Here is a 20,881-nt window from a genome sequence, read left to right as displayed (position 1 = left end):
TGGAAGGAAGGAAGGATGGGGGGATGGATGGGTAAATGGACAGAAGGACAGTCAGATGGATGCATATATGGGTACAAAGGAAGATGCATAGATAAATGTCCAGAAGGACAGGTGATCAGGTGGGTGGCTGGCTGGATAGATGGATGGATAGAAAGAAGGGAGGGAGGGAGGAAGGAAAAAAAGGAAGAACTGGAAGATAGATGGATAAAGGGACAGAATGATGGTTGGTCAGATGGTTGGTGGGATGCTTGGACAGGTAGAGAGAGGTGGATGGATTGGTGAAATTGATGATTGTCTTCCTTTGGACAGGGCCCACGTTTTCCTTATCTAACGTGTCTCCCCACTCCCTCTCTCTCTCAGGGCCAGCTTGCAAGATCTGCTGGGCCCAGGAAGGGGGTCTGACTTGGCTTGCCTCTCTGCCTAGGTAGACATGTTTTCCTATGGGATGGTGCTCTACGAGTTGCTGTCAGGACAGCGGCCTGCGCTGGGCCAGCACCAGCTTCAGATTGCCAAGAAGCTGTCCAAGGGCATCCGCCCGGTTCTGGGGCAGCTGGAAGAAGTGCAGTTCCATCGACTCCAGGCGCTTATGATGGAGTGCTGGGACACAAAGCCTGAGAAGGTACCTGGGGGCACAGAGCCTGGGGGCCTGGCAGCTCCTGCCAGCTGGTGGAAGCTATGGGTCTCCAGAGTGCACATGTATGGCTGCCTGCCCACCCTTCACTGAGGGTCTAGAACAAATTGGGCAACGCTTTTCTGCTCATCTCTTCTACAAAGAGATATGTATTACTTCTAATACATCCAGTTCATTTTCTTTGAGTGGGTGTCACTCTCAGGCAAAATGAAGTTTCTTTTCCTCCCCAACTTTTGTGTTACATCATCATGCGAATAAAGCAAACCTTTATAGTGATACAGCCCCCATCCAAGAGCAGAGAGAATGTACGTATCTCTTTTTAAAGTATGGGAAGAAAGTTTGCTCATGAGAAGCAGGAGCCATATTATCATTTTGAAGCTAGTTGTTTTGGGAAGAGACCAATGGTTTCAAGGTTAAAACTCATTTATCAAATTAGATGATGCTAGTTTAATGTATGGAGAGTAAATGAGGTCTGAGAAAAAATATTTTCCAGATTTTGTGTCCCTGGGCATGGGGGTTGGAATATCAGAGTTTAGGCTAACCTGACCACCTGACTTTGAGTTGCCATGGATAATGGTGACCCAGACCCTGGGAGGGTTTGTTTCTGGTATCTGAAGTTGTTTGGGCCTCTTGTTTTGATTGGGTGCTGAATAAGCAGATTCCACTTCTTCCTTCCTGGTTCAAGACTCTTAGTTTCAAGGAAAGAACGGGCATCCATCTGGTTGTAAGTGACCCTTGCTTATGACCCTGCTGGCCTCTCTCCCTCAGCGACCACTGGCCCTGGCAGTGGTGAGCCAGATGAAGGACCCAACCTTTGCAACCTTCATGTACCAGCTGCCCTGCGGGAAGCAGACGGCCTTCTTCTCGTCCCAGGGCCAGGAGTACATGGTGGTGTTCTGGGATGGGAAAGAGGAGTCCAGGTAACGTCTGAGGCCTACCGTGCCCTGCTGGTATCAGAATGCGGGGGGGTGACCGTGGACTTGGGGAGCAGTCATGGATGACCATGGTGAGAGATGTTTAGTGGACAGTGTGTTGAAAGCCTGATGAAGTCTGCTTGAGAGAGAAAACAGTCCATAGACATGCACATGTGGGTTTGTGGATAAGAGAAGCAGAGAACATGTGATGTCTGCCAGGGACATGGGGGGTGGGGGTCAAAGGAGGGTTTTGTTTTAAGATGGGAGTTATTTGCAGCTTGATGGTAGAGGAAGTAAATGATGCTGGGGGTCAGGAAGAGAGGAAGGTACTGGAGCGGAGTTGCTGAGTAGAGTGAAGGGAAGGGGTCCCAGGAACAAGCAAGAGGGATGCCCTTAAATAAGAATTCATGCCCCCCCCACCTTCCAGGTGCATCTCTTTTTCTTAGTGATGTGGCAGGAAGGACAGGGACATTGGGGAGAGGCTTTGCATATTCGAGGAGAATGACAGAGAGGCCAGGGACTTGGAAAGATAGCATCAGAGACTTAGCAGAAAAGCACCATCCTGTGTGAGACCCTTCAGTCCTGGCCAGGGGTGTGGCCTCTCCCACCTACCTAGAGTGACATCTTCAGAAGCAAGAGAGCATTTCATGGCACAAATAGTCTTCTAGGAAGCCTAGTGCAACATTTGCAGGTGCTCAAATCTGATAAGGCTTAGGTAAAGCAAAGCTTAAGATGCAATGAGATAAATGGAAGGGACTTTGCCATTTCCCTAGGTCACTATTGGTAAGGTTTTCATCAGGTTTTATGTCACTGGGACTGAGTGTTCTGACATAAGACGTGCTCTAAGAAAAACAAAAATGTCCTAAAAAATAAAAATAAAAAAATATGTAAAAAGTGTATACATATATGTCCACATATATGTAAAAAATACATATATATGTAGGTGTGTATATACATATACACACAGTAATTATAATGTCGGTGGTAGTGTTGCTATTTTAAGGCATTGCTTATAATTGTAGGGTAAAGTTAATGAGTAATTATGTTGGTGCCATGCATTGCAAATTGTGATACTCAGCATGCAAAATATAAAAGATAGGTTAAATGAAAATACTGTAGTTCTGAATTTAAATTGGATGGATATGTGAGTATTTTAGCTTTAAGAAAAATGAACTTATATTTCATAGCTCTGCCCATTGAAAGGGCCTAGAAACAATGACCAACCAAATACTAGTGAGCACCCCTAGGATGCAGATGGTAGTCTCTTAGTGCCAAGGGGAACCAAGGCTTATTGGAGAAGTGGCTGACTCCAGATTTGGGGCAGGAAGTGGACCTGAAACATCTGACACACTGGAAACAAGGATGCCATCAGAGACTTGTGAGGGTGGATCAAAGGGACTCAGGAGCCAATGTGAATAGGTTCCCACTGGCCAAAGATAGGGCAACCAAGGATCAGTAAGAATAAATATCTGCAATGAATTGAGACACATCAAACTGTTTAAATTCATTAGTTTCTAACGCCACTTAATAAAAAATAATAATTTAAAATTTTTTTAACTTATAAAACTCCTCATTGATCATCATTGGAGGCTCCTAGGGAACAAACCTATTATTTTGAAAACTAGTCTATACAGAAAGAATCAAGGTTTTATTCTGCCTTTCCTATGTGAACTGTGCCCCATGGTAGCTAGCAAAAGAGATGATAGGAGGAAGTTTTTCTTTTTAGAGTAAATGAAGCTAATAAATGAAGAAGAAATGCTAGAATTAGAATGTCAGCATTTTGTAATCTCTATTGAAATAATGGATGTAGGCAGTTATCATTAATGATCACAAAAGGAGCGAGAACCAGACATTGTGTGCCTCTCAATAGAAATACACAACCCCAATGAGGAAGTATTCTTGCCTAAAAATTCAGATGTAATCTAATCAAGACTCCAGATCGGGGACAGGGGAATGAGGTAGATGAAACCCTGGGATGCAGGAACTCCACAGGACACCTCCCAGTGTCTTCATCACATGACCTGCTAGGGGAGAAAGAGAAAGAGGGAAGGAAAACCTATCAAAAGACTGAGACATAAAAATCAGTGGAAATGTGGGCTTTCTTTCACTGCTGATTCAAGCAAACTGAAAACAATAATGAGAGAGTTGGGGAGTTTGAATACTGGATATTCATATTAAGGAATTATTTTCTCTTAAGGTGGGGTCATGCATTGTGGTTAGGTTTCTAATCATCTTTTTTTTCTAATCATCCTTTAGAGATAAATGCAGAAACATTATAGATAAAAGATGATTTGGGGGATTTGCTTCATAAGAATCTGGGGAGAGAAAAAAAATGGATGGGGGCAGAGATGAACTGACATGGCCATACGGTGATAATTACTGAAGCTGGGTGATGGGCACATGCTCTGTGATATGCACACTGTGAAAAAGAAGAAATGAGGGAGAGATTGATAGGTGGGGCCTGGGCCCTCTGGTTTGAATGACAGCACATGGTTTTCAAACTCCTTTATGGGCACAGCATCCCGATATCACAATGCTTTTTTGGTGAAATGTCACAATCTCAGAAGACCAGGAAATATAGGCATATTGCCTATCATGAAAATAAAGCCCTCTTACTATTAAAGAGTATAAATGTACACATAAAATAAATTGAAATGCTCACCAGTGTATATAAAAATAAACCCAATTTTCCCGTCAATATTTATTTCCTCAACAGACTCTGTAAAATCTTTTAAACAAATAGAGAAATTTTTAAATTATTAATCTTTTTATTTCAGGGATTTTTACAAATCAGTGGGAAAAAATAGTAAAATCCAATAGTAAATAGGCAAGGAACATAAGTATCCTTTGAAAAAGGTACACAGAGAACAATGAACTTATTTTTTAACAATTGAACTTACTGGTAATCAAAGAAATATAAATTCAATCTGCAAGATAACTTTTTTTTTCTTGCTCATCATGTTGGCTAACTTTTTTTTCAAAGATAATAATGGATGCTACTGAGGGTGGGTCATACCTTACTGGTGAGCATCTAAATTTGCACATCTGTCTGAAAACCAATTTGTCAGTATGTCTTAAATGGCTTCGAGATACTTATACCCTTTGACCTAGTAATTGCCAGTCTAGGAACCTTTCCCAAGGTTGCAGGGATGTTGGGGTGCTCAGTGCTGCTTCTGGCATGGACCCTGCTCCACCCCACCGCCCAGCAATACTTTCTTCACCTTCTCAGTCTTACAGACTCACCCAGGATATTGGAGACAATACTGCTCAGAGCTGTAAAAGCTTATCTCCAGAGGGAAGGGGAAGCCTCTCTCTGTGACTTGGGAGGGTTTTAAAAGCTCACCCCCAGCCTGAAGAAGGGGCAAGCTCACTGGAGGGTGAGGGGAAGAAATTATGGCCAGAAGCACAAAGGGCTGTGAGCCTGGGAAGTGAGAGTGGAGAGGGAAATGAGACCGAGACCATTCTGAATTAAGGAAGGGAAGTGGGTGAGAAGAAAGCGGGGACATGCAGAAAACAGGATACACATAACAAAATTCTTGTTGGATGGAATAGGGGTGTGTTATCCTTTAAGTTTCTCTATATTTTTAATTTTTTCCAAGTTAAATGTAAAGTTATTTATAATATCCTAGTTTTATTTTTTCAATGCATAGAAAAAAGACTGGAGAAAAAGGGGGGAATATAACTTTGAAGAAAGTTTTCATTTGCGGATTTTTCACTCATCTCTCATCATCTGCGAATACACGTTATCAGTCAACAATGGCAAGGGTTTCCAAACTTTGATGGCAGAAAAATGTTACATTAAGAACTGCTATCCACTCACTTGACTTATTCCCTTGGACTGGGGAAAAGATCTGTGTGGCCTGGGTGAATAATCGACCCCTGCCCCAGCTGCAGTCTTCCCTCCAGGCAGTGAGCATGCTGGATGCCTATCAAGGATGGTGGGGAGATGGCGATGCTGGGGAACATGGTGGGGCGGGTGAGTGAAGGGCCACTCTCATAAACAACAGCTTGTTAGTTCTCAGAGCACTTATGTTGGGGGCCCGTTTTGAGACCCCCAGTCTACTCTGAAGTTCCCCCATCTGTCTCTGGTTGACCTGAGGTACTCTGCTGTGTGTGTGTGGTGGGGGCGGGGGGGGGAGACATGGCCAGTGGGAGGGCAGGGAGCGGCCTTAGTGCAGGTACAGCCCCCTGGTGTCCCTTCATGCTGTGGGCAACTTTTTGAGCCCTCAAAGGTCACAGAAAGAGGAGGGTCTTTCTTCTGCTTGGGAATGGCCTTTCTCTGCCCAAATGTTCAAGCATTACCAGGCAGGCAGAACCAGGCTCTTCCCCAGACATGAACAGTCCTTGAGTCTCTTAAAACATGCGAAATTGGACCCTGGGCTGGAAGGGGTGGACAAGGCCCACAGCTGATGTCCTCCTCCAAGGCTGCTACAGGCCAGGCCAGGGAGAGGGAGGCCTGAGCTGACTGCACAGTTGTTGCTGATTGTAGGAACTACACGGTGGTGAACGCGGAGAAGGGCCTCCTGGAAGTGCAGCGCGTGAGCTGTGCGGGCATGAAGCTGAGCTGCCAGCTCAAGGTCCAGAACTCTCTGTGGACGGCCACTGAGGTAACCACCCCCCTGCAGGGCTCTCATCGAGGTGGGCGACACCAGCCCCTGGGGGGTCCCATTTAGCAACTAAATATGCAGGACACCCAGGTACATTTGAATTTCAGATTTAACCCCAGCCCACAACTGTGAGACCCCAGAGCAATGCCAGCAGCCCTGTGAACAAGCAGCATATCTGGGATTCAGCTAAGTGTCAAGTGCAGAATCCCGGCAAGAGGAGAACCCCAGCAGGTTGGCGAAGTGACTGGGTTTCTTATAACATTACCTGTCTACACAGCAAATCCACTCAGCTCTGAGGCCTCGTGCCTTCATGTAAAAAGGTCAGCAGAAGGCGCAAGGAACTGTCTTCTGAGAACTCCAGAGAGGAGTGCCCCAAAACAAATGCTCTGAAGCTACTGGGTGGGGGTGTATGAACTGGTGCAGGCTTTCCAGATGGCAAGTATGGTTCAAATATGCATCAGAAATCTCAAAAATATTTGTACCATGTAAGCCTCTGCAATTTTAGCTTTAAGAGTTTGTTCTAAGGAAAAAACCAAGACACGCACACACACTCAGACTAGATAGGTGTATAAGAATGCTCATTCCAGTATAATTCATAGTAGTAAAGACTTGAACAGAATAAACATCTGACAACAGATGAGCCAAATTCTGAGCGATAGACATGCATCATACCCTCACAGACCAGGTGGACAGGGCCTCTGCCTGCACTGATCATCCTGGGAGAAGAAAAGTGTGGAAACAGCATAGTAGTGTGGTCCCACTGTTGGGAACATGCACACACACCAATACCCACGGAAAACTGAAAGTCTGGGCCCCAAATCCCAAAAGTGGCTTTCTCTGGGTATTGGAGTATGGGCGATTTTGTTTTTCTTCAGTATATTCTGTAGTTTTCCAAGTTTTTACAAAGAACAGAAATATGAAAACAACCAACCAGAAAGCCTCAATAAGTTACTTTCCAAGGCGTAAAGGGCCTTCTGAGACGGAGTGCACCCTAGGAACCGGCAGGCCTGTTGCAGCCCAGCTCTCATGTTTTTTTTGTTTGGTTTTCTTTGGTTTATTAAGTCTTTATTGAATTTGTTACAATATTGCTTCTGTTTTATGTTTTGGTTTTTTGGCCGTGAGGCATGTGGGATCTTAGCTCCCTGACCAGGGATCGAATCCACACCCCCTGCGTTGGAAGGCAAAGTCTTAACCACTGGACCGCCAGGGAAGTCCCCCGGCTCTCATGTTGACTGTCTCCTCCGCAGGACCAGAAGATCTACATCTACAGCCTCAAGGGCATGTGTCCCTTGAACACGCCCCAACGGGCTTTGGACACCCCAGCCATTGTCACCTGCTTCTTGGCGGTGCCTGTTATAAAAAAGGTGAGGTAAGGGGGAGGTGGTGCCTAGGTCTCTGATTCTCCCTTCCCCATTCCATTGGGCGGGTGGGGAGGGAGCAGAGCCATGCTCTTCTGGATCACCAAGCCTAGGTCACAGTCAGCCTTAGAGAGACAGGAGATCGGGGCCATCATTAGTGGGCTAAGTGGAAGGCTTGCATTCTGCATGCATATGCCACAGCCCCAGTTCAGGTGAGATGCTTTTCTGGTGCAACTGGTGTCAAGGAGCAGTTGCATGTGTGCCCTTCCCCTTCTGAGAGCAGGGACCTCAGGAGCCTGGCCCAGCACCTCCCACAGCCACTTGGTCACCGGGCCCTGGCAGGCTGCCACCCCTGTCAGACAGCCAGCTCCCCTCCCCCTTCAGCTCTGCCTCCTCTGGAGTGCTCAGCCTCAGTCCCAGAACTCAGTCCCTCTTTGTCCAGCATGGCCCTGAAGACTCAACACCTCAACTTCTAGCCCCTGCCTTTCTCAAATGAGTCTGCGAGTGGTGCCCTCCCCAGCCCTGGGCCCCGGCAGGGCTGCTGATCCTCAGGATCAGACCCAGCCCACAGGGCCGGCCAGGGCTCACCCCCCGCTGCCCCCTCACACCCCTCCCCACCCAGCACCGCACTCTGAGCAGGCCCTTCCCTCCAGAATTGACCCTGCCGCTCAACACCTCTTCCTCTTCATTTCTGAAGATCAAGCGCCATGATCACCCCCCCAAGAAGCTGCCCCTACCCTCGCCCCAGCTCCTCAGTGGCATCCCCAAGGCTTCTCTGGCCTCCAGAACCCCTTTGTGGGCCCTGAGGCCCCTGTTTGTGCAGCTCCCTGCTCGAAGGGTCATTATTGGTGAGGCTTCGTTAAAACATGTCGGCTATTATCATCTGATTCCAGTTCTCCCACCTGCAAAATGGGTGTAAAAGAGATTGAGAGGAGGATCTCTGGGCATAACGTACCCAAATCTCTGGGCCAGCGCACTGAGTAAATTTGAGCATTATTACTACTTCCTGACAATCGTGAAATATATGCACTCTCCTCTCCACCCCTCTACAGTTTCATTTCTTAAGAAACTGAGATCAGGGACTTCCCTGGTGGCTCAGTGGTTTAGAATCCGCCTGCCAATGCAGGGGACAGAGGTTCGATCCCTGGGCCAGGAAGATCCCACATGCCGCACACAGAGCAACTAAGCCCGTATGCCACAACTACTGAGCCTGTGTGCCACAACTACTGAGCCTGTGTGCCACAACTACTGAAGCCCCCGCACCTAGAGCCCATGCTCCGCAACAAGAGAAGCCACTGCAATGAGAAGCCCGCACACCACAACAAAGAGTAGCCCCCGCTCGCCACAACTAGAGAAAGCCGCACGCAGCAACGAAGACCCAACACAGCCAAAAATAAATAAATAAATTTATTTATTTAAAAAAATAGAAACTGAAATCAACCTTAGAGTCATTTTTGACTGTGGCCCCACGGGCAACTGGGGAGCTCGGGACCTGGTTGCACTGAAGCACAGAACTCAACACAAAGTGTTATTTAAAGCCATGGCTGGCCAGAGCCCCAAGCCAGGGCACCACCACCCACTCGACCGGCTGGAATAAAGCTGGCTCTGTGCAGAGCCTCCCTGCCAGTCTGCCCCTCAGAGGCCATGCTGCCCTGTGGCCATGGATGACAGACCCCTGCATTCTTGCACGCACACATCCACACCCATCTGGGATGTGGGACTCACCGCCTGGCTGGGGCCCAGAGCCGGGACTGATAGAGACCTTGCTCCTATTTGCTTTGGCTGTTTTCTTTCCTTGAATCCTGAAGGTGGATTTCAGTAAGCTAGAGGCTGGTTCACTCATCACCTTGGATAGCCCAACTTACCAGCTCCCAACAAGGGGGCTTTCTGCTGCTCACCCTCCCTGGCACAAGGCCCACGTCTCTGCTGTCTCCCAGCTCTGGCTTTGTTCTCCTGAACTCTTCCTGGCCACCCCCCAACCCCACCCAGGCATCTAGGCTGCTAAGCTGCTCTCCATTCCCAGCTCCGCACGGATGCTCCGAGGAGGCCTGGGCTGGGCCCAGCATTCAGCACAGTCTCTGCAACTTTGGCCTCTGCCTGATGACCTCTGGTGGTTGTAGAAGAGCACATGCTTCATTGTGGGGGCAGGAGACACCCCAAGACCCCATCATTGCCTAAACCACAGGCATTTCAGAGTAGATGTGGTAAGCGGGGAATGTGGCATAGTGGCCAAAAAGTGCCTCCACAAGAGGGTTGAATTTGGAAGTGATTTCTTCAAGAATTAGTTCAGCAGCATGTGTTGTGACTTGAGCATAAAACTGGGGGGAGTCACAGAGGTGACTGGGACTCAGCCCTTCCCTGTGCAGGCCAGTGCCGGGGGCAGTGGTGGGCACGCAGACCCAGGCCTGCTCTTACGGAGCACCCGGCTTGTGGGGCAGCAGGCAGGAGGCCAAGAGCAGACCCATAGGGTGTCCACAACTGCTGTCACCTTAAGGAGCAGATTTCAGGGGAAGGAGGGCGCCACACCCTGCCTCAGAAGGAGGCCCTGGTGACCTGAAGGAGAAGGCAGCTCCCTCCTGCTGGCATTGCAAGAAGCCCAGGTTGGGCTTCCCTGGTGGCGCAGTGGTTGAGAGTCCACCTGCCGATGCAGGGGACGCGGGTTCACGCCCCGGTCCGGGAAGATCCCACATGCCGCAGAGTAGCTGGGCCCGTGAGCCATAGCCGCTGAGCCTGCGCATCCGGAGCCTGTGTTCCGCAACGGGAGAGGCCCGCGTACCGCAAAAAAAAAAAAAGAAACCCAGGAAAAAAAGCTGTGTGGTCCAGGCAACATGTGCCCCTTGCTTGGGTGCCATGGACCTTTTTCCTTCTGCTCACAGGAGGGGGGATGGGTGTGGCTTTTCTGGGCCTGAGCTGCACCTCCTTTGGGAGCGTACCCAGAAGCTCCCGCTGGCAGCCGCTGCCTTTTTAGGAGCTGGCTTCTCCAGGAAGTGCTGGTAGAAAGCGCATGCCCACCTAGAGTACGTGCAGAGATGAGTCTTGCACCGACTGTTTCTGTCCCGGGTGCGCGAGACGCAAGGGCATCAAGCATCCCTGTCTTCTCCCCGCAGAATTCCTACCTGGTGCTGGCAGGCCTGGCTGATGGGCTTGTGGCGGTGTTTCCCATGGTGCACGGCACCCCAGACCACAGCTGCTCCTACCTGTGCTCACACACAGCCAACAGGTCCAAGTTCAGCATCCCAGATGAAGACGCGAGGCAGAACCCCTACCCCGTGAAGGCCATGGAGGTGGTCAACAGTGGATCCGAGGTCTGGTATAGCAACGGGCCGGGCCTGCTGGTCATCGACTGCGTGGCCCTGGAGATCAGCAGGCGGCTGGAGCCCTACTCAGCCCCTTCGGTGGTCACGTCAGTCGTGTGCGGCTCTGAGTGCCATGGGGAGGAGGTCGTCTGGTGCCTGGACGACAGGGCCAACTGCTTGGTGATGTACCACTCCGCCACCTACAAGCTGTGCGCCCGATACTTCTGCGGGGACCCCAGCCCCCTCAGGGACGTGTTTCCTGTGCACCCAATGGGCCTGGAGCCCCTGGACTGCTCCACAGCCAGCCCAAAGGAGCCCAAGAAGGACTGCATTGCAGACATGAGCATCATGTACAGTGAGGAGCTGGGCACGCAGATCCTGACCCACCAGGACTCGCTGACCGACTACTGCTCTATGTCCTCCTACTCCTCGTCTCCACCCCTCCAGGTGCCCACATCCCTTGCAAGCCTACCCTGCTCCCCCGCAAGCTCTTCCAGCTTGCCTTTCTCCACTGACTGCGAGGACACCAGCAGGCTGCTCGAGCCCACCACGGGCTCTGACAGGTCTGAGCATGACCTGAGCCCCGTGGATGGCGAGGCGTTCAGCCAGCACCTGCAGGCTGTGAAGATCCTTGCCGTGAAAGATGTCATCTGGGTCCCCAGGTAGGTTTCCCAACAGGGAGTACCATCCTGCACCACCCACTGCTCTTGCTTTGGGGGCACAGTGAGGGGAACCTTAAGGTACTGTCAAGATCCATCAGGAGCTATTCCCTCTCTTCTGGAACTGGAGGGAATCTCTTTAGCAAATCTAAGAAGGGCTGCACGAAAGCCCATCAGCCCTCCAGAGAACTCAGGGCACCACAAAGGAGAGCCACGGTCAGGTTTCCTACTGGGAAAGGCCTCCTCGCCCTGCTCCGGGGCCCTCTCGGTAACTCAATCCATTTGCAGAAGCTGTGTTTGTTCCCGTGCCTTTCTGCACACCAGCTCTGTTTCCCTTGGAGAGTACAGCCCTAGACAAACGGTTCCCCTTCTGGGTTTTGGTTTCTTAGGCGTGGTGGAGATGTTATCGTCATTGGCTTGGAGAAGGATGCAGGAACCCAGCGGGGCCGAGTCATCGCTGTCTTGAAAGCCCGAGAGCTGACTCCGCACGGGTAAGACTGAGGGCAGCTCCTAGAGAACCCAGGGTGTGGCATAGGGAATCGAGGTCTCACTGCCACCTCCCTGCATGATGGCCACCACCCTTCTGTCCTCCACCAATAAACATGGTGTCCACCACTGTGGCCATAGACGGAGGACAAACAGGCAGCTCCTAGGCGATCAGCAAATACCAGCTGAACCGGCCATCACCCACTGGTCATGGATGCCTGTTTTTGGGGTGCCCAGAGCACCTGTGGACCAACTGCCCTGCCTGAGGTATGCCTCCAAGCTCAGCTGCAGTTGAAATGGGGATCCAGTTGATTCCCCGTCCCTCCTGCCAAACAAGAGAGCCCTTCCTGAGGTGCCTCTCCTCCCATACAGCACCAGGTGAAGCCACACAGCCAGACCACACCAACCTTTGCCATGCCTACCCTCGCCATGCCCATTCCCAGGCTCAGCTGTACCCATCTGCTGGGGGTCCCACCAGGAGGCAGGCCAGACTCCATTGTGAGGGTCATGCTGGGCAGGACAGCCTGTCCAGACACAGTCTGCCTGAATATAGAGATGGGAGGCTGGTGCCAGCCAGTGTTGGAGTCGTCAGGCAGCTGGCAATGTCCACACCCCCTACTTTGCTGAGTCCCACGTGGTTAATCTCCCTTATGGAGAAATCGCATTCAGCCTGTTTTCCCCAGAGTAGGATGATGACAGAGGAAATGTCTATGGCACCCGGGCCAGTGACCTTTGCCCTGCAAGTGATACTGGAGACAAGACCTGGGTTTGCTGCTGAGCACCAGCTGAGTTTGTGGGCGGCAGTAGTTCCCAGATCGCAGGTCAGGCTTCCAGGGAAGCAGGCAGGTCTGTAGAGCCCGGGTCTGTTGACCTCAGAGTGCCCACCATTAGTTCCCCTGAATTTTCTCCTGGTGTTGTTTTTCCTATTTGCCCCCCAAAGACAGGTTTACCAAGAGCCAGGCACACTCACTGTAGGGAGTAAGCAGCCCAGGCAGCCAGCAAAAGGGAGGCCAGCTTTTTGAGATGCACCTGAGACGTTTATTCCCTTGGCAAATAGCTACCAAGTGCCCGAGACATGCAAGGCCTGAGGAAGTGGAGGCCCCTGCACGTTCCAGTTTACATGCTGGCCTCAGTGCCAGGCAGGGCACACGGCAGTGTGTGCTCGGAGGTGGGACACACAGCCCCGCGGAGGCCCAGAAGGAAACTTGCAGTGTATGCCCGGATCATGCAAAACAATCCACAGGCTCAAAAAAAATGTACATAGTTAGGACTTGTTGGTACAGGTTTTTTGCCTAATATATTGCCCTGTATTTCTTAAGTATGTGGAAACTTAGAAAGGGAGAAGAATCATGCCTGGGCTGGGTGGCAAGGAAATTGAGTTAAAGCTTAAAATCTGTCATGGACCATTGATGAGCAAGAATTATTAGGTAGAATTGATAATTCTGTCCTCCCTCAGCATCTGCAGGGGATTGTTTCCAGGACCTCTGCAGATACAAAAATCCGAGGATGCTCAAGTCCTTATATGTAAAATGACACAGTACAGTCAGCCCTCCGTATCTGAGGATGCCAAACCTGTGGACACAGAGGACTGACCATTTTTTCTGGGCTCTTTGGGGTCTGAGGTGCATTAGGGAGGATACCTGCTCTGAGGTGAACCTGAAATGGTGCCCTAGGCCCCTTTTTAGGCTTTAGAAAGACTGCCCACAGGCTGGACCACAGAGAGAGAAGCAGTGTGTCCCAGCACATTGGTGGTGCCAGGCTGGGGTGCACAGATGCCCCCTTAACCAGGCTGTGTCCTCCGAAAAGGTGCAGGGTGAGGGTCACAGCCCCGACCAAGTGGGTACCCCTGTGGGTTTTCTCAGACCCCCTCTCTCTGCAGGGTGCTTGTGGATGCTGCCGTAGTGGCAAAGGACACAGTTGTGTGCGGCTTTGAGAACGAAAAGCTGGAGTGGTGCCTGGCTGTCTGGAGGGGCTGGGGCACCCGGGAGTTTGACATTTTCTACCAGTCCTATGAGGAGCTGGGCCGGCTGGAGAATTGCATGCGGAAGAGAAGGTAATTCCTGTGAAATGAGCATTTCTCGGACCTGGACAGCATGGGCCAGCAGCCTGACCTCTCCACCTGCAGCCTGCAGCCCTCTAAAGACCCAGGAGGCAGACTGGGTTCTCCTCTGAACCACTTGCTGCTAAGAAGTGCTGAGAAGTTCCCACCCCGCCCGGGTTGGGGGGGTTGAGGGTTCTCCTATCCTAGGGCTGAGTTCCCTGGATACCCCCATCCCCCCAATGCTGGTTTTACAGCCCAAGGGAAGATGGTGGGGTCTGATTGGGCCAAAGTCCACCTGCCTCTTCCATCCACTCTCAGGGCTGGGCTGGGTCACACGAAGTGGGGCTGGGCCTTGCTGGCATAATGGGCCTCCCCACTTTCACCCCCAGGTCTGGGGTGGAATTACACTAGGGGCTCTCAGTTGGGGAGCAGTTCGGGGCAGGGAGGGAGGAGGGCTGTGACCCCTGCCCCTTCCCCCGGTGGCTCACAGGCTCTCAGCACATTTCTCAAGCTCCTGAGTCCCCGGGGCCCGGGGCCCCGCTCAGGCAGGCTGAGATCAGATGTCCCCGCTTGGGAAAGTCTCTGTGTGAAAAGCCTTAGAAGGACCCCAGCGAGGAGCACTGCCCAATCTGGGGAATGAATGAGTTTCTTTAAGTGACAGGGCTGGAAAGCCAAGAGCCAACACAGGGCCGAGAGCACCAACTCAGCCTTTACATTCCTCTCCTGTCGACAGAAGGCAGAGAGACTCAATCATCAGGACTCGAGAAAGGGCCTGTGTTTACAGCTTTGTGAAATAAATTTGGATGCAGCTGGAGCATAAACCCTGTTTGCACATAATAATCTTGTTTATCACTTTAACAAGTTAAGTCATATCTCAATGGTTAGGACTCTGTGAAATCACATCGTATGAGGCTTATATCAAATTATGTATTTACTACGCAACACATACAGCAGAGTAAAAAAGTGAAATTGTTAACAGGGTGATGTATGGGTATGATGGCAAGAACTTTCATAAATTGCGCACACACTTGCATGTACGTACCTATGCACAAATGTTCACATCGTTATCAAGAGTAACCATTTGAGGCTGCTAAACCCAGAACAGGAGTGTGAATGTGAGATCATCCTCCAGTACAAGCTGTTGACCTTTTTCTAAAATTAAATTATAAAAATCAAACAAGATTTTGCTTGTGTATGTGGGCAAATGTGATTCCTTTCATCTCAAGAGTGAAGGCATGGCTTTCTGTCTGTAGAGTACATGTAATAACAGCGCAGACTCTTCCCACCCAGGCCCACTCACTGCCCCAGTGGAAGGGGCAGCCCCTCCTTGGCCCATGGCAAGGCTGCCCCTAAGCAGTTTCTGTGGGCAGAGATGGGCTGTGGTCTCCCCACTTCCTTTTAGTGGCCTCAGGGGGGCTAAGGGTCTGAGCCTCCCCATGTCACAGCCATTGGCCCCTCAGCAGTTTCTTGGAGGTCACCACTCCCCCTTTCTTCTCATCTTCGCACCCGATAGCTGCCTAGTTAACTTCTCAAATGCAAACTGGGTCCTACGCCTCCTCTGCCCCAAACCTGTGGTTCACATCCCCCGCAGCCAGACTGCTCTGAGACACTCAGGGCCCCACGATCGGGCCCCAGCCTGCCTTTCCACACTCGCCCAGCCCCAGGACTAGCACAAGCTGCAGTGAGTGGAGGCAGGAGCTCAGCTCGTGGCCTCTCAGAGCCAGCTGAGGGGGCTTCTTCACGAACTTAGAAACCATACGGAAATGGTCCATGAACTTGAATACCTAAAACTTAGACACTTAAGTGGAAAAATTACCACAAACTCAAAAGATGGACAATCAGGAAAAATATATTTGTAACAAAAATGAGAGACAAATAGTTGGTTTATCTTTTAAACGAAGAGTTTGTACCTATCGATGAAAAAGAGAAAACGTGAGAGGAAAACAGGTAGAGGATATAACACTCAACCTCACCCAACACTAAGATGATAGTCATGGAGACAAAAATAAAATGCTATTTATGGCCCTCATGTTGGCATCCACATGGAGCTCTGAGGGCACCAGGCAGAAGGACCAGCACCCGCAGAGGCCCTGTGGTGGGATGAGCTGCTCTGCTGGAGGGCAGGTGAGAAGTGGGTGTGGCTGGAGCATTTGGTGGGAAGGGAGATTGCGGGGAGGGCGGACAAGGCATAGCATCAGAGGCGTGGGTACCCATCGAAGCAACTGGGGTATTAGCAGGGGTATTCGATGATCTATTTTTTTATTTTTATTTTTTAATTAATTAATTAATATATATATATATTTTTTTGGCTGCACTGGGTCTTTTTTGCTGCAGGCGAGCTTTCTCTAGTTGCAGCAAGCGGGGATTACTTACTCTTTGTTGCGGTCCGCGGGCTTCTCATTGCCGTGGCTTCTCTTGTCATAGAGCACAGGCTCTAGGGCATGCAGTCTTCAGTAGTTGTGGTGCGCGGGCTTCAGTAGTTGTGGCTCACAGGCCCTAGAGCGCAAGCTCAGTAGTTGTGGCACACAGGCTTAGTTGCTCCACGGTATATGGGATTTTCCCCGACCATGGATTGAACCCGTGTCCCCTTCACTGGCAGGCAGATTCTCAGCCACTGCGCCACCAGGGAAGTCCCTGATCTAACTGTCTTTAAAAATCACTTTGGCTGCTGAGTGGAGGATGGACTAAAGGGGAGGCACTCTACAATGGGGCCGCTCCTTCAAGGGCATTTGGGCTGTATCTACCTAAATTTCAAACACACATACCCCAAGACCTTACCTTAGCAGTCCCACTAAATATTTGATCCTTAACTTCTGTGAAAATGTTCCAAGATATAGAACAAGGATGTCACTGCAACATTGCTTATAATGGTCCCAAACAAGTGACAGCCTAAACCTCTATCAGGAGGGAAGTTGTATAATACCTGTATCTCCAATAGTGCCATACTCTGCAGCTTTCAGAGACGGGGCAGTGCTAATGGTGCTGGTCTGACGTGTCCTCTGAGGTATAATAAATGCGTTGTTTTTATAAAAAGCAACTTGAAGTACAGTGTGTATAGAGTTACTACTTGCATTAAAAAAAAAAAAAAGTTGTACAGCTATATGTGCATGCACAGGGAAAATATCCTTGAGGATGCCCAGGAATCAGGTAGACATTTGTTGCCCCTGGGGAGGAGAACTGAGGAGTAAGCCCTTTATTTTTACTTTATACCTTCCTCGGCACTGTTTGAATTGTAAAATAGCCTTCTTAGGAAGGCTAAGCCAGGCTGGACCCAGGAAGGGCACACCTTGGCTTTGGTGTCAAGAGGTAATGGGAAGCCCCCTTATGTCCCCTCTCCTCCGTGGAGGCACCTGATCCCATCGAGGGGGTCAGGTTCCAGGGGCAGGGCCAACAGTCTGTCATGTCCTTCTGACCCCGGGGCCATGGCTGAACCAGAACTCACCCTGGCTGTCTTGCGGATGCAGGCAGAGTTCTGGGCTGAGGGCCGGGCAGAGGGACAGGCATGATGGGCTGGGGACAGTTGACCAAGATCAGTGGGCTCTGACCCCATTCCACTCTTGCCAAGAGCACATCCAGCCCAGTTGCAGGTCAGACTCCTCCCCTAGCGGAGGGCAGCCCAGCCTCTTCCTGCCCTGCACCTGGGAAGCAGCAGCCTTTCTGATGACTGGTTACCAGCTGCACCACCACCACCTTCCAGCACCACCGATTGCTCAGACCTGCAGAGTCTCTGCAAGGACCCTGCCTCGTGGCAGGGGGGCGGGGGGAGCACACCAGACCCCACCTCCCTACACAGCGCCTTCAAGGCTGGGAGTACATCCTCGAATCCTGCAAAAAGCATTCAGTGAGCCCCAAAGGGGATGCGAGGTGACACGCAAACTCCCCCAAGGCTCAGGAAAACCAGGAAACATGGAAATCCTGCCCTGGAAGGATCCACATCTTCCAGCATGTCAGGGCCTGGGGCCTCAAGTTCTCTGCATCCCTTAGTACCTGACACTGTTTCCCACCCTTTGCAGAATGGAGCAGTCAAAGGGAAATGGAGGGGGTATATTAGTTATAACAGCACTTGGAGAATCACAGAAACTGCTCACTGCACCCACTTCTGCTCAGTAACAGACCCTGCTTTTGTTGGTGCATCAGCTCCCAGCCTCCCTTACAGGGAGCGGTGGCCCTGGGACTGAGCTCAGCCAGGGACAGTGTGGAGATGCCTGAGTAGGGCTTGGGGAAGGTCCATCAAAGGGCTGACTCATCAGGAGCCTCTTTGACCCTGCCCCTGCCTCCTTGGTCCTTGCTGGAGCAAGAGGGCAGGGCTCCCCTGGGGGTGCAGGGAGGGCCTGGGAGAGTGATAGAGAGGCAGCCCTCCACGCCAGCCCTGGCTGCCTCCCTTCAGGCTCCTTGTCACCTCCTAGACAAGGAAAGTACTTTCTTGTTTAAGAAAATATTTTCCAGCTCTCTGTTACTAGGAGCCAAATGCAATTCATAAACTTTCAGGTACATTTTCCACTAGCCGAAACACAGCCCTGAGACCTAACAGGTAATGACCTGGAGCTGGTCCTAACAAGCATCTGTTCAACTTTGGGCAGAGGGACCTGAGCAACAAGGGACTGGAACATTCTGTGGCCAGACAAGCCTGAGAGCTTACTTCTGCATCGTGAGCGTTGGGTATGGCCTGTAGATCTTGTCCCTGGAGCAACCACAGTTACAGAGGTGGGTCTGGGGCTTCATCCTAGTTGTCCAAACGCCAAAACTAAGGCTGTGGCATCCTGCAAGTTTAAACCTTCTACCCCAGGCAAGCTACCCCTCCCCTGTGGCTCTGTTTCCTACTCCGTGACATGGCCATGACAGGTCTTACCCTCCGTCAGGTTTGGTTTGGGACCAAGAGAGATAAGTATGTGACAGTCCAGCCCCACTCCTGACCTAGGGCCAAGCCTCCCTCCCTGCCCCCCAGTCATGATTACCATGTCCCCTACCTGGGATGGGTACCCAGGACCCTCACCCAGGGGGACACAAAAGTCCTCTCTGCGAACTGCTTAAGGGAAACACAAGTGGTTCTGTTCCTGTGAAACAGCCCAACTTTAAGAATAAATCTGTTTTTTTCTGAAGTATCAAGAAGACTTCTCCTAACACCTTTATTTGAGAATTGAGTTAAGGTGTAACACACATCACAATAGATGAAAGCTGGTGTATGGATGTTAAGAAGGCAATAGGAGGGCTTCCCTGGTGGCACAGTCGTTGAGAGTCCGCCTGCCGATGCAGGGGACATGGGTTCATGCCCCACTCCGGGAAGATCCCACATGCCGCGGAGCGGCTGGGCCCGTGAGCCATGGCTGCTGAGCCTGCGCGTCCGGAGCCTGTGCTCCGCAACGGGAGAGGCCACAACACTGAGAGGCCCACGTACCGCAAAAAAAAAAAAAAAGAAGGCAATAGGAATGTTTAGGAGTCCTGTTGGGAGCACATACTTTAAAAAATGAAATAGGAGTAATGAATAGGCACACAAATAAAATAAAATAAATTTCCACTTTGCCATCCATGGTCTGTGTCATCCTCAAGGCAATCACCAATGCTCCCCAATCTTCTGGGCCTGTGATCTGGCTGCATCTTCCACCCCCAGCCTTCAGGAGAGACCATGTGACTAGTTCTGGCAAACAGGGCATGGGGTGAGTGGAAGGAGTGCCCATCACCTGGTGTGAGAGCACTGCATTATCTGTGTGAGACCCTCCAGGGTGCTCCCCACTCTGTCTCCAGGACCTGCAACTATAGTTGGTCGTTGTTCAATCAGCCTGAGTCCTGGAGAGGTGACTCAGAGTGCCCCAACACCCCGCCATGGACACAGAGCAAGAGCAAGAAGTGAACCTTGTGGTTTGTTACCCAAGTTCACCTGGCCATCCTGCTTGATACAGGATGCCGACGTCCCATGCCCACCCCCCTCAGCAAACTCATACGTGGGTATCACGCCCTTGGCACCAGGCTCCACGGTGCTGTCCACTCTGCCTTGCTGTCTTCCCCAGACTGAGAGCTTCTCGAGAAAAGGGACAGGCAGGAGAGGTCTAAATGGGCAAAAAAGGCTCATCCTAAAAGAAAGGTAAGGCATGGGGGAACAGCACAATAATTTGTAAAACTGGGAACATCCATGTGATATCACAGCCTTCAGCTGTGAGACCAAGAGTTGGGACACTTGGTTGCCTTGAGAGGTGAGTCAGATAGCTAGGATGGGCTTTTTAAATCATGAGTGTTACTTATTTAAAAAGTAAATCAAAACTAGTATATAAAATCGTCAAAAACATTTTGGAGCTCTGTCATTAAAAGTGACTTATATAGTAGCCCTTTCATACATCACCATTCTCACATACGCCTCTAGCTCTTAGATCTGGACCTACTGCACTTCTCCACCAAAATGAAGCAGGGCTCTTTGGAAGGCAGCTGATTCCATGTCTGCACACACTCACACACATACGCACAGACACACAAACACATGAACATACAAACACACACACAAAAGCATACACACACTATTTAAATAGAATGGACTTGAGGCAAGCTGGATATCCAAGGATTTCAGGGGTAGTATTCAAAGGACAAAGGGGTCCACCTTAAAGGGAGGGGCTCACTCAGGCTGAGTTGTGGTGATATGTTAACTAGTTAACTGAATAGTACGTGTTAGGGAAGCATTGACCAAAACCACCCACCTTGACCAGGCACAGTGATAACCACTTGCGTCAGCTGTCTTGCAACAGGAGGTCCTGATAAGGAACATGGTGCTGCCACCAAAAACCAGGAGAATATGGGAGGGGCTGAAAGGAGGAAGGAGATACCAGTCCATATGTCCTACCAATCTCCCAGAATCCTTCTTTCTGGAATCCATCTTGGCTGAAATGTGAGCGCCACCAGGAAG

The 20,881-nt window shown here is 50.6% G+C and overlaps 1 protein-coding gene across 1 annotated transcript in view; it reads left to right on the top strand.

The window, feature by feature from the left end:
* The window catches only part of LRRK1 (leucine rich repeat kinase 1), a 118,162-nt gene extending 102,870 nt beyond the window's left edge, over positions 1–15,292 (top strand). The window contains exons 27-33 of the mRNA XM_082649578.1: positions 425–619; positions 1,400–1,551; positions 6,035–6,152; positions 7,400–7,516; positions 10,618–11,468; positions 11,855–11,956; positions 13,831–15,292. Of these exons, the coding sequence (XP_082505704.1) occupies positions 425–619; positions 1,400–1,551; positions 6,035–6,152; positions 7,400–7,516; positions 10,618–11,468; positions 11,855–11,956; positions 13,831–14,008 (1,713 nt within the window). The 3' untranslated portion in view covers positions 14,009–15,292. The remainder of the gene's footprint in view (positions 1–424; positions 620–1,399; positions 1,552–6,034; positions 6,153–7,399; positions 7,517–10,617; positions 11,469–11,854; positions 11,957–13,830) is intronic.
* The last annotated feature ends 5,589 nt before the right edge of the window (positions 15,293–20,881 follow it).

This window comes from Grampus griseus (assembly GCF_964374135.1).
Source record: "Grampus griseus genome assembly, chromosome: 2".
Taxonomy (NCBI): domain Eukaryota; kingdom Metazoa; phylum Chordata; class Mammalia; order Artiodactyla; family Delphinidae; genus Grampus; species Grampus griseus.
This window is presented reverse-complemented; position numbering and strand designations above follow the sequence as displayed.